Source organism: Hypanus sabinus, chromosome 10 (assembly GCF_030144855.1).
Source record: "Hypanus sabinus isolate sHypSab1 chromosome 10, sHypSab1.hap1, whole genome shotgun sequence".
Taxonomy (NCBI): Eukaryota; Metazoa; Chordata; class Chondrichthyes; order Myliobatiformes; family Dasyatidae; genus Hypanus; species Hypanus sabinus.
The window spans coordinates 119,489,547-119,503,816 of NC_082715.1; the positions used below are offsets into that span (position 1 = coordinate 119,489,547).

The 14,270-nt window shown below is 38.3% G+C and overlaps 1 protein-coding gene across 3 annotated transcripts in view; it reads right to left on the reverse strand.

The window, feature by feature from the left end:
- Nucleotides 1–14,270, reverse strand: part of kif6 (kinesin family member 6) — a 553,299-nt gene that overhangs the window by 500,397 nt on the left and 38,632 nt on the right. For all 3 annotated transcript variants that reach the window (XM_059982794.1, XM_059982793.1, XM_059982792.1), the window contains 2 exons: nt 7,775–7,922; nt 5,971–6,080 (listed from right to left, as the gene is read on the reverse strand). In XM_059982794.1, the coding sequence (XP_059838777.1) occupies nt 5,971–6,080; nt 7,775–7,922 (258 nt within the window). The remainder of the gene's footprint in view (nt 1–5,970; nt 6,081–7,774; nt 7,923–14,270) is intronic.

Here is a 14,270-nt window from a genome sequence, read left to right on the forward strand (position 1 = left end):
ACTTCCTCTGCACCACCTGCAAAGTCAGTATATCCTTCCTCAAGTAAGGAGATCAGAACTGCACATACTACTCCAGATGCAGCCTCATGGGACGGCTTCTTTCTACAAGCCATCAGACTTTGAAATTCACATGTCTGGACATTGCAACTGAGTCATAATGCAAATATTTTTATTTCCATATGTTGTGGGATGGATATAAGATTTAAATAAATTCTAATTCTAATTCACCAGTACCCTCTACAGTTGCAGCATAACCTCCCTGCTCTTAAATTCAAGCCCTCTAGCAATGAAGGACAACATTCCATTTGCCTTCTTGATCACCTACTGCACCTGCAAACAAACCTATTGTGATTCATGCACAAGCACTCCCAAGTCCTTCTGCACACCGGCATGCTGCAATCTTTTACCATTTAAATAATAATCCGCTGCATCCCCTGTATCTATTCTACTTGTAATCTCCTCAAATAATTCCAAAAGGTTTGTCAGGAAAGATTTTTCCTTAAGGGGAATGAATGGTTATGAGGAAAAGGTAAGTAGGTAGGTAGAAATGAGTCCATGGCCAGATCAGCCAATGGGCCAGTTGGCCTACTCCTGCCCCTATTTCTTAAGTTCTTATTAAGGAAACCATGATGACTTTGTCCTACCTTATGTCACTAAGTATTCCGTAACCGCGTTGTTGGCAACTGACTCCAACATCTTCCCAACCACTGAAGTCAGGTCATTGTTCATCTAGTGATAGTCACATATATTCCTAGATATATCTTGTCCCGTTGACAAACCAAAGTAACAAAGGATGTAGCACATAGACTCAAGAGTTATACAGCATATGGTTCTTTAGTTGGCCTTTTTGCCATCTACAATAATCCCATTTGCCCACATTAGGTGCATATCATTTTATGCATAGTCAACTTAAGTATTCATAAATGCTCTTTAAATGTTATAATTGTTCCTAAAATACCACCAGCTACTTTGTGAAAGTAGTGTCACAGGTAGATAGGTTTGCAAAGAAAGCTTTTGGTACATTGGCCTTCATAAATCAAAGTATTGGGATGTTCTGCTGAAGTTGTATAAGACATTGGTGAGGCCTAATTTAGAGTAAAATGTGCAGTTTTGGTCACCCACCTATAAGAAAGAAATTAGTACGATTGAAAGAGTGCAAAGAAAATTTACAAGGATGCTGCTGGGAGCTGAGGACCTGAGCCATAGGGAAAGGTTGAATAGGTTTGGACTTTATTCCCCAGAACACAGAATACTGAGCAGAGATTTGATAGAGGTATATAGATAGGGTCAATGCAAGCAGGCATTTCCCACTGAGGTTGGTGAGACTAGAACTGGAGGTTATGGGTTAAGAAGAAAGGTGAAATGCTTAAGGGCAACATGATGGAGAATTTCTTCACTCAATGAAGACTGTGGAACAAACTGCCAGAAGATGTGGTGGATGTGGGTTCAATTTCAACATTTTAGAGAAATTTAGATAGGTACATAGATGTCATGGATCAATATGGAGGTCAAATGGGACTATGTAGATTAATAGTTTGGCACAGACTTGATGGGCCGAAAGCCCTGTTTCTGTGCTGCAGTGCTTTATGATTCTACGACTCTAAATTCATCAGATCCTGCTCCAGCACCATAACCTGGTTAGAAGTTCTGTTTGCTAATGTAAATGCTGCTGTTTTATATTCTTTATTTTTAAAAGAATTTGAACAGCCTGTTCCAAATCAGCCAATGATCCAAGCACATTCCTGTTCATATTTTTGTAATCTATCAAATGAACATGGCAGTTTCCTGATTCTGACTGAAAAGATGGTCAAGGAATTATGCAAAATGCTGCTACCAATGTAATCTAAAATCAATAGTTTGCAAATATACTGTATTTGAATATGGTTAAGAGTGTGAGTTACAATTAGAAACTACAAGTTCCACTGAAGATCCACTGTTACTTATGCAGAGCGATTTCTGTTAAAATGGGCCGAAGTAGTTGTTTAGAGTTTTCTCTGTAGCATGTAATTATTCCAGTGAAAGTTTATGGAAAATATTCAAATGGGAGCTCTTCAGATTGTGCTATAACAATGACAATTCAATAAAATTTAAGAGTTTGTTGAAAGTCACGTTTATTTGGTGAAAATACCTTTACTTTTTAAGTAAATGAGGATAATGGTGTTAAGATGTCAGCATCAAAATCTGCACATATAAATCATGGAATTTACAAATCTACAGGGCAGGATGTTCATACAATGAAATAGGTCCAAACAAATGAAAGCTAATCACCAAAACAGAGTCGAGAAATGTTTTTGCCATCAAACCAGTATTTGAATGACTACATTGGACTATGAAAGTCTTATAAAGTGTAAGAACTTCAATTGCACGGTTAACAGAACAGCATGATCATGTTTCTCTGTGTAAATCCACATCTATTCCAATGCAGCTTTCTTTATTGAATATACAATTTCTTGCTGCTTTTAACTACATAGCACAGCAGGTGCAATCTTTGCTGCTAGCTCTTAAAGGAATATACCACAATCTTAGCAAAGCTCTTTGAATTGGTGGGGAGAGTCTGCAACTGCTTCTCATCATTACAGTAAACATTTATTTAGATGGCACGCTCTCCAGGAGGTCAGAAGGACCTGGACAGGCTATGTAGGGGATATGTCTTTGCACAGAGGCCTCCGGGGTAATAGCAGAATTCACAGATTACATCTGCCCTACAGAGATCTCCTACAATTGCCTGACAAGAAAGCCTAGTCGTAATTAAAAACATAAAAAATAGAAGCCAAGACACCCACGTATGCATACAAAATTTCCCTACTCTAAATTAATACAATTTTTAACAGCAATTCAACTTGTGCTTTCAGAGCTGTGTTTAACAGTCTTTTTCAGTCTTGGGTATTTTACATCAGTGGTGGAAAGAGTATCCAGGGAGGGGTAGCACACCTCTGGTGAAGAGGCTTGTCATGTCCATTCTGGGGCAGCTCACTCACCTTTGGTCCCCACCAGACACTCAGCTCTCACCTGTGGCTCCAAGAAGCTGTTTGCATGTGACAGTCGCCACATCAGAGCAGACCATTTCAACAGGTGGGCTAAACCAAGTGAGGATAGCTAATGGCCTCATACTCCAGTGAGTTAGGAACAAGCCTGTTCCAGCACATGGTCAGCTCCAGGTGATTGGGCAGATGAGATCTACAGTGACATCCAATGGCCAGGAAGGCAGTCCTGCAACACTCCGTAGAGAGCAAAGGGCACGACAAGTCACAGATGACGTCATGATCATCCACTGCAACCAAGGAAGACTGCAGTTTGTGACACTTGTTCATACCACTGGAATTGGACTTCTGCGATCAAGAGAGTGGAACTGCCCCAGTTCAATGACTTTTCCATTTTAAAAACTCTCCCACACAGTTTTTCTGTCATTGTCGGACATGATGGACAACCACCACCAGCATTTTACAATTCAATGGGTAAAAGGACTTGTAGGTATAGGGCATTACAATGTCTGTTCAAGAAAAACTCTAAACATCATTAAGAAGCCAAAGAAATGGCCAAACAAATTATGTGCAACACACACAAAATGCTGGAGAAACTCAGCATGCCAGACAGCATCTATGGAAAAGAGTACAGTCGACGTTTTGGGCTGAGACCCTTCGGCAGGACTGGAGAGAAAAAGCTGAGGAGTAGATTTGAAAGGTGGGGGGTGGGGAGAGAAACGCCACGTGACAAATGAAACTTGGAGGGGGAAGGATGAAGCAAAGAGCTAGGAAGTTGATTGGTGAAAGAGACAGAAGGCCATGGAAGAAAGAAGTAGTAGTGAGGGGGGGGGGGGGGAAAGGAGCACCAGAGGGAAGGGGAGGGCAGGCAAGGAGATAACATGAGAGAGGGACAAGGGGATGGGAAATGGTGAAGTGAGGTGGAGGCATTACTGGAAGTTTGAGAAATCGATTTTCATACCATCAGGTTGGAGGCTACCCAAATGGAATATAAGGTGTTGTTCAACAGTGGAGGGGGCCATTGATAAACATATCTGAATGGGAATGGGAAATGGAATTCAAATGGGTGGCCACTGGGAGATCCTGCTTGTTCTGGCGGACGGAGCATAGATCCTCAGCGAAGCGGTCTCCAAATCTGGTCCTGTTGAAGGGTCTCAGCCGAGAATGTTGACTGTACTCTGTTCCACAGATGCTAACTAGCCTGCTGCATTCCTCCTGCATTTTGTGTGTATTGCTTCAACTTCCAGCATCTGCAGATCTTCTCTCACTTGTGAATGAATTATGTGGAGGCTTTAAAAACGATGAGTTGAATTAGGCAACGGTATTTGGAAAGAGAATTCTAAATTTAAAGAAAGAGAAGTGAAAGCAATGTCATTTTTAAGGCTCTTGACCTCAGAAAAAAAAATCAGAAAAGTAAGGAGCACACACATACAAACAGCTGGAGACACTTCTGTACTTAGGCTGTGATGAGTATGTGGTGGGAATTGAAGATGACTTTAAGGATCTTGAATGCAGTTTCACTACATCTACTACAAATAACATGGATGAACAAAAAAAGTACAGAACATAATGAAGGATAGCTGAAATTTTCAAAAGAAATCAGTGAAAAGGACAAGAATTATTGACAAAGACAGGAAAAGACAAAGACAAAACAAATTGGAACTTTGGCAAAGGCTCAGGACAAAATCTAGTAAGACACAGAGATTGTGCAGTATCAGGGTAATGAGATAGGAAGGTAGTAGAGTTAGTGCTGAAAGTCAAATGTGATGGCTTTGGTTGAACAGTGAGACTTATACATTACACAGTTGGATTGCAAAAGAGTGGAGACCAATATGAAAATGCCTATGGAGTAGATTTAAAAAAGAACAAGAAAGTGGCATGAAGGATCACATGTGAAAAAGAGAAAAGAATCCAATTTTATAGCACTGCAAAATTCTATCAATAAAATATAATATGAAATAAATGATTTTGCATCTTAATTTTTAAGTACAACATTCTGAAGCAGGAGCAGGCTATTTGGCTTCTTGTGCCTTCTTGCAATCAGTAAGATTATGATTGACTTTTTCCCTCAGCACAACTTTCCTGTACTAACTTCATGCCCTTGATTCCCTTCATATCAAAAAATCTTTTAATTTCATCAATGAATTTGCTGACTGAACCTCTGCAGCCTTTCAGGTTAGAGAATTACAAAAATTCATTACATTCCCAGGTGAAAAAATACCTTCTGTCATGAATGGCAAAGCCTTATTTTAAGAATGTAACCTGACTCTAAATAACACAGACAGAGAAAACAAGATAGCAGCTATCTTGTCGAGTCCCAGATTTTTCATGTTTCAGATTTTTTCACCGATAAACATGCGTCATTACCTGTTTGGGAATTACAGACATTATTCAGATCTCAGGCCGCAAGAAAGTCTGGTTTTGAAGTCTCTTCTGGATCCATGAAAAACTTTTAGCTTCACATTAATTACAGGCAGAAGTAACTCAAAATCTCAGCATATATCTTGTATTTCATAAGAAATTGTAAACTAAAGACTGGAAAGTTGTGTTTTATATTCAAGAATTGTGATTCATCATTGTTTCAATGCTGCACCCAGTTAAACAATTTCTAACAACTGGCATTCCCCAATTCATTCTACAAGTTTCCACAATGACTGGTAGATGCTCATTCCTCTGAGAGAACATAACAATTTGGTTTTGCTTTTAAAAGAAAGAGAAAATAAACAAAGACCAACTTCAAACAAAAAAAAACATAACCACAAGATCTTCAAAGCTATAATCAGCCCTCTTCAGAAACAATGAGTCAATAAATGTTTTCAATGTCATAAACAGACAACCAATGTGGATGGATACGAATGTTGAAATATCCCACAATCTTTCCTTTTGTAGTTATAAATATTTTCCTCATATGAACTGCTGAAATGGCGGGGGTGTGGTACTGAAAAAAACTAAATTAAATTAATAAGTAGCCAAGATGAATTAAACTCACGGCAAGTCTTCAAGCTTGGAGGCTTCATGACGTGGATCAAGGAGATCATAACCACATTCATTGTAAATTTCCAAATAGGAAATATGGGTTGTGTAGACTTTGCTGCTGTCCTGATCCAGGAGAAATGAAATAAAATTAAAATAATGAATAAGTCCAATAAAGTTGGTTGAAAATATAACATAGTGGCATCCCCTATAGTTTAACTGTTTCATTCCTAAATTTTCAGCTGAATAGTTTCCTGGAACAATTTATTTTAAACATCTTCAGATTAGATATTTGCCATCCAGTTAACAGCGAGAAAATAATCTGCTCAAGGAACTCAGCATGTTAGGCAGTCTCTACAGAGGGAAATGGACAGTCCAAATGAAGCCATTCAATTTGACTGAAAAAGCAAAGGCAAAATAACCAGTGTAAAAGAGGTGAGGGGAAGGAGTGGGACAGGATCAGGTGAGGAGGTGTGATCAGCAGGTGACCAAAAAAAGGTTGCAAGTTGTTTGAACCAAAGCCTCGGAAGTGACAGTGGAGGCAACGAGTCCTGTGTTTTCCACTTCATTGACAAATCATTACAGGTGGGAAAATCATTATCCAGCTTCAGAAAGTGAGGGTAGCTAATGGCCTCATTTTTACATTGCTCCACTGTTGCAAATTATTTAGAAAAGGAACTAAGATAAGTAACAAGAATGGAAGTTGTGGATGAAAAGCTTAAATACCAATCTTAAAGGACAGTACCTTTAGGAAAATGCATATGTTAAGGACATGGATCTGGTCACGTTGGTCTGCCCTCAGTTGCACAGAAGCAGAATGCACCTCTCTCGTGAAGGTGAAAAGTTATCATATTTCATTTGCACACAGGAAGTAAAATGACGAAGTTACTGAATTAGTATGCAAAACCTTGAACTGCTAATCCAGAGGTGACTTCAAAATTCACAATGACAGCTGAGAAATTTAGATTCAAGTAGTTTAATACATCTTGAATGAAAAGATATTGAAAAAAATTAAGTTGCTTAATAGTCATAAAAATTCCCATCTGACTCGGCCAACATTTTTTAGGGACCAAAAGCTTTACACATACCTGGTATATTTTTAGAAATCAAAATCTACCTTGGTGGAATTGAATTTCAGCTCCACTCAGAAAATACCCAACAAGCCACACCACTTGGTTGAAAGGCCAAGCAAGAATGGGCAATAAATACTCATCACGTCGACAATGCCCACATAGCATTAAGAGTACAAAAAACTAACAGCATTCCACAAAAACCAAATATTCAGTACCCACCCAGTCAGAACTAGCAATAGGTTTATTGCAAAAATGTCATTGCACTGCATACAGAAATGACATGATGCATAGTAATAATTAAAAGACCATTAAGGATAAAAATAAAAGAAAGCACAGAAATTTTCACTTTTTTTTTGCACTTAATGCATATATTTCCACAGCTACACACTGTGTTCACCTCTGAAATTCGGTTTCACAGGAGTCCATGGGACCAAATTCAGAATTTGGATACAGTAGTGTGTTAATGACAGTTATGCTATTACTACAATTAAATTCACATTTAATGCAAGGGATCAAGAATAAACCTACCCATTGTCTTGCAGATTAAAATTCTGCAATTCTTTTACCCTCATCTCAATATTTCCTTTATAAAGAATACCTTTATTTGACACCAAGATACTTTCTCAAGTTCCAATTCATGACTTAGTAACTTACAAACTTTTGACAACATGCTACTTTCCTAGATAATGTAGCCAAGTGTAGAATGACTTTAGCACTGAAAGCACATAAGCAGATGAGACATTTTACCTTCTGAAACTCTCCAAATATATATGAGAGTGTCCTGGGAATGATGCCTCTGTCACTATACCGTTCAGCCCCTCCTGTGACAGTGAACGTCTTCCCACTCCCTGTCTGGCCATAAGCAAAAATTGTCCCATTGTAACCTGCAAGAACACTGGAAGAAAAATAAAGCAAGTATTCACATACAGAACTGACAAAGGTGACAATTAACAATTGAGAAAAACCTGATAATTTAACAAATATGGACCGAGAAATTAATTGGTATTTGATGCTAAAGCCAAATCAATTGCCATGGACTTGCCTCGGTAAATTTCAGCAGCATCTGAAGTGAAAAACAATGGGCATAATGAAAATGGTCACACAAAAGATTGTGAATGCTGGAACCTGGAGAAAAAAATCAAGATGCTCGAGGAACTGATCGTCATCTTGTAAATCTTTGATAATTTTTTTTCTCCTCTCAGCTTAAACCTACACCGTCTTTTATTGGAAAGGAACGGGAGAAGTAAGAATGAGAAGGTGGCAAGAGGGAAAGAAGTACAAGGTGACAGATGATAGGTGAAACCAGCAGGGTGGGGAGTGAAGTAAAGAGCTGGGAAGTTGATTGATGAAAGAGATAAAGGACTGGAGGAGGGGTAAAAGATCATGGAAGAAAGGGAAGGGGAAGGAGCACCAGAGGAAGGTGATGGGCAGGTAAGGAGATAAATTAGAGAGGGAAACAGGTATGGGGATGGTGAAGTGGGGGGAGGGTAATTACTAGAGGTTTGAGAATTCAAGGTTTATGCCATCAGGTTAAATGCTACCCAGTTGGAATTTAAGGTGTATATGTGAATATGAGACATCTCATAATTTTATATGTAATTATCAGGTGACCTCGCAGTCTCAAATGTTCTAACAAAGACACTGAAATGAGACCATTCTTTCCTCAAGGCTAACCATCTCCAAACCAGGCAATATCCTGGTGAACCTCTTCTACACCCTCTCCAAAGCCTTCACATCCTTTCTGTAATGGGGCAACCATATATGGAGACAATATGCTGCACAAAGCCTCACCAAAACTTTATACAGTTACAACATAATTTGCCAACTTTTATACCCAATGCCCAATGATGGCAAATATGTCATACATCTTTTTACAACCCTATCACTTGCTATATTATGTGAACTATGGACAAGCACCTGAAGCTCCTTTTGTACATCAGTACTCCTAAAAAGACCTGCCATTTACTGTCTACTGTAATTGAATCACTCAGCACCAAGCAAGCCACTTAATATGACAAGTGCAAGCACATTAGATCATACCAACATTAAAACACTGCAGCATAAATATATCATACCATACTATTTCTCTTAACTTCAGAATCCAAACAGAACAAGCAGAAACCAAAACAACACAAGATAATTATACAATAACTAAAAAGCTAACTTCAGCAAATCCATGATGTGCAGTAACTCAAACCACAACCAAAGTTTTAGGTGCATTCCAAAAGACAAATACATGAGGAGTTGTAGTGTATCAGTGTGAGCCAAACAGAATCAGCCTATGTGTTGCAGATTCAATGTAACTGTATAGGAACTTCAGATTAACAATATGTAAATCACTACAGGAGATCTACAAGTGGAATCATATGAGTTCTATGTGAAGTGGAGCACTATTAACATACTGTACTAGCTGGACAACCTGATTTAAAGCAAAACAACAGCAAATGAATAAGAGGAGAAATAGTTAAAAATATAATATCAATCATCCACATTAATGTGAGCATCTTGCATTCATAAATTCAGATCAATTTTTCTCAATAATTATATCAATACTATCAAAAAGATTGAAAACATCGGAAATCTGTTCTGCAGAAAGTAGATGATAAAAGGGATTAGCATACAACACGTAACCACCCAGACCAGACGATGAAGATAGAAAACAGTTACAATATTAAGTGGTTAATAATTAAGTTAATTAAGTGGATGGTATTGGATAATGTCAATGTACTTCCTGGTGGGTGAATGGCCACTGGGGAAAAACACACATACTTTAGTAGACTGAGAACCTAATTAGTAATGAGTTCCACATCAGCCAGTCAGTCCAATGTCTGGTAAGGACTTGTTTAGAGAAAAACCCATGAAAAGAGAACATAACTGTTCAACATAAGTACTGTCATGAGGGCGTTACGGTGCTTTATGAAACTACAGACAACTAAATCCTGAAAGTTAGTGCAAGACAGCAAATAATGGAACACAATACTTAGGAGGTTTGATTTCTGAAAATACAGCTCAACACAGTCACTACATATTCATATGGAAATAATTTAAAGGATTCCGTTTTGAAGCAGCATCAGATCATAATTGATATTATTGAACAATTTAAACAAATAATAGTCATTATCAATTCATTATAGTGTGATCTCTCTAAATATACCACAGCCTGTAATCCATTCATCATGTCAATTTTTAAAAAGCTGAACATTAATATTTTGCTAGTCATGATGCTGGATTCCTCTCCCACACACAAATAATTTCCCATTCAAGCCATCATATGTTGATGCATCACCTCAAAGATATGAGTGGAATCCAAAATCTAATCCAGATGCCTTTCCTTCATTAACCGAATAAATATGGAATAATCTGGGTAAGAATGGAACAATGGACCTAAAGGTTAAACTATAACCATACTTTAAAGGACAAACCACTTTCTTACAAAATTTATAGATAGAGCCCCATAAGCCAAAAGTACATGCTTCAGTGCTGGCTCTTTGAAGGGAAAATCCTTTGCATTCCCTTGCTCTTTTCCTCACATTACTACAATGGATGTAGTCCCACTTTACAGCTTATAAATGGATAATTATTTTTCTTTTAAGTCAGCTCCTGGGACCAAACATAATTGCTTTTGCTCTGGTTTTGAGGGTTCTGAAGTAGCTGAAGAGCCCTCTGTAGGACTCTGCCATAGATGGAACAGGAGGTGCTTCACAAGGCAGGTGGGTAGATCCATTTGGATGTTGTATTATTTTCCTATTTTTTGTCCAGGAGCTCCAAGTGCTCCCGTTTTAGATAGTAAAGGTGTTTGAGACTAGAGTCAGTAATTTAAATGATGTGGCCTATCCAACCCGAGATGGTAGTAATGATAATGTTAGGAATTTGGTCTGAGAGAATAAACAAGCATTGATACATCCATACTGCCAACTGATTTGGAGGGTTCTGAAGAAATAGTTTTAGTGATACTTCTTCAAATCTTTAGGGGAGCGACTTGTAGGTTTTCCTTAACTAAAGCAGACAGGAAGGCAAAGACCACAAGTATTCATTCATTATCATGAATAAGGTGTCAGCTTTTGAGATCTGGGTCTTCACAATTTCCTTCCTTCCATCATGATGGCTTTTTGGAGATAGTGGTGATTTTCTTCATCAAAGTCCTTTTTTTGAGAACTACCTTTAAGTGCTGAAAAGTAGCTGCTAAATAATGGCAAATGGTGTAGAGACTTTCGACTATTGGAAATTTAATATATAGCACATCCTCACAATTTCGAACTTGACCTCCAATTGCGCAAGTACAAGTGTCATTTGCACACTGTAATCCATTACCCCAACTGTAGAAGAAATAAGTTAATGCTGATCTGTATGGTCGAATGCACCAATAATCCCTGTACATCATTGCCTTCTTGTCATGTGGGGTCCAGAGTCTGTCAGCGGGGGGTAGGGAGTGGGGGAAGGAAAACTACTTTAGTATCTATTTAGTTAGGGGATTGCACACTTGGATTCAAAGCCCACTATCTTTCAGTTACTGTGAAGATGAGCACTCTAATGAAAGGAAAATGCAACAATGAAAAACTTCAAACTCAAAGATGCATTATAATGAGAAGGTCAATATTATCAGAAACAGGCATTTACAACTTCTCCAGAAATAATATCTGGTGTTTCTCTATAGAGTTCTGGACCTTTCAACTTATTAAAGATGCAGAAGGCAGAAAAAAAATAGAAACGATCCCTTTCAGTCCTCTTGTTCAATGATCTCCCTACTTTCTTTACAAAATAATTCTCAATTATTATACAGTTGAAGTCAGAAGCTTACATACACCTTAGCCAAAAACATTTAAATTCAGTTTTTCACAATGCCTGACATTTAATCCTAGAAAACATTCCCTGTCTTAGGTCAGTTAGGATCACTACTTTATTTTAAGAATGTGAAATGTCAAAATAATAGTAGAGAGAATGATTTATTTCAGCTTTTATTTCTTTCATCGCATTTCCAGTGGGTTAGAAGTTTTCATACACTTTGTTAGTATTTGGTAGCATTGCCTTTAAATTGTTTAACTTGGGTTAAACATTTTGGGTAGCCTTCCACAAGCTTCTTACAATAAGTTGCTGGAATTTTGTTCCATTCCTCGAGACAGAACTGGTCTGAGTCACGTTTGTAGGCCTCTTTACTTGCACACACTTTTTCAGTTCTGCCCACAAATTTTCTATCGGACTGAGGTCAGGGCTTTGTGATGCCACTCCAACACCTTGACTTTGTTGTCCTTAAGCAATTTTGCCACAACTTCAGAGGTAAGCTTGGGATCATTGTCCATTTGGAAACCGCATTTGCGACCGAGCTTTAACTTCCTGGCTGACGTCTTGGGATGTTGCTTCAATATATCCACATATTTTCCTGCCTCATGATACCATCTATTTTGTGAATTGCACCAGTCCCTCCTGCATCGAAGCACTCCCACAACACGATGCTGCCACCCCCATGCTTCACGGTTGGGATGGTGTTCTTTGGCTTGCAAGGCTCACCCTTTTTCCTCCAAACATAATGATGGTCATTATGGCCAATCAATTCAATTGTTGTTTCATCAGACCCAAGGACATTTCTCCAAAAAGTAAGATCTTTGTTCCCATGTGCACTTGCAAACTAGTCTGACTTTTTTTCTGGCAGTTTGGAGCAGTGGCTTCTTCCTTGCTGAGCAGCCTTTCAGGTTATGTTGATATAGGACTCATTTTACCATGGATATAGATACTTGTCTACCTGTTTCTTCCAGCATCTTCACAAGGTCCTTTGCCGTTGTTCTGGGATGGATTTGCACATTTCGCGCCAAGGTACATTCATCTCTAGGAGGCAGAATGCATCTCCTTCCTGAGCAGTACGACAGTTGCGTGGTCCCATAGTGTTTATACTTGCATACTATTGTTTGTACAGATGAACGTGGTACCCTCAGGTGTTTGGAAATTGCTCCCAAGGATGAACTCAACTTGTGGAGGTCCACAATTTTTTTTCTGCGGTCTTGGCTGATTTCTTTTGATTTTGTATGTTAACTTCTGACCCACTGAAAATGTGATATAGTCAATTAAAAGTGAAATAATCTGTCTGTAAAAAATTGTTGGAAAAATTACTCATGTCATGCACAAAGTAGAGGTCCTCAACGTCTTGCAAAACTATAGTTTGCTAATGTGAAATTTGTGGAGTGGTTAAACAATGAGTTTTAATTACTTCAACCCAAGAGTATGTAAACTTCTTACTTCAACTGTACATTCAATCTCTAATAAAGAACTTTAACTCAAGAGGAGGTGTACTCATTTCATACTTTCAAACATTTGAGAGTAAATATTAACAAAATACAATTGTCCCCAAGAATAACTTCCATAAGGATGCATTTCCTTTTGTGTTTTCTTTTAACATATTTCATTAATTACATGGTTACATTCAAGCAGGTACTAAACTTTAAGAAATGGTTCCAGGAGAAATACAAACTTGATGATACCCATTAGTCTTACACCTCATAGGACAGAATGAATGCAAGCTCAAGCAGAAGGAAACTATAGCGAATTTATAAAACATCTGTACCATCACATTCATTTGTCTGTTTGTGAATTAGAGATGCTGTTTCTGATCAATTATATGACATTATGCACACTCACCATAAAAAGAATGGGACTTCTGGGATGGCTGCTACCTGAGAACTGAATTCTCTTGAGAGTTCATGCCTGAGGCATCTATAGTTCAACAAAAGTTGATAGCTTTTCTCCCTGTTCTAGATTGTGAGCATTACTTGCAAGAGCAGCATTGATTGTCCATCTCCAATACCCATCAAGAAGGATGTGGAGAGCTCCAACTACTGAAATCTTTGTGCTTCATGGTGAAGGTGCTCTCAGGGGCTCTTATAGTTATCAACGCATTTTAGTGCAACTAAGCAGTTTAGTGGACTTTAGTACAGTAGATATGAAAATCAACATTATTCCTGGTACAGTACCACTATCATAAAGTTGTACGTCACAGAAATGAGCCCTTGGGCTCACCTTGTCCATGTAAACCTCTTCTCACTATCCCCACCCCCATCTAATGAAACCCATTTGCCTGCATTGCACTGTTACCTATTGAAACACATGTCAAAATGCCTCTTACACATATTATTTGAATCTGATTCCACTACTTCCTCTGGCAGCCAGGCCAGGAAAGGACAGCAGATTTCCTTCCCTAATAGCACTATTTTCTTTTAAAATGGCAATGACCACAGATCTAGATTTTTAATTATGC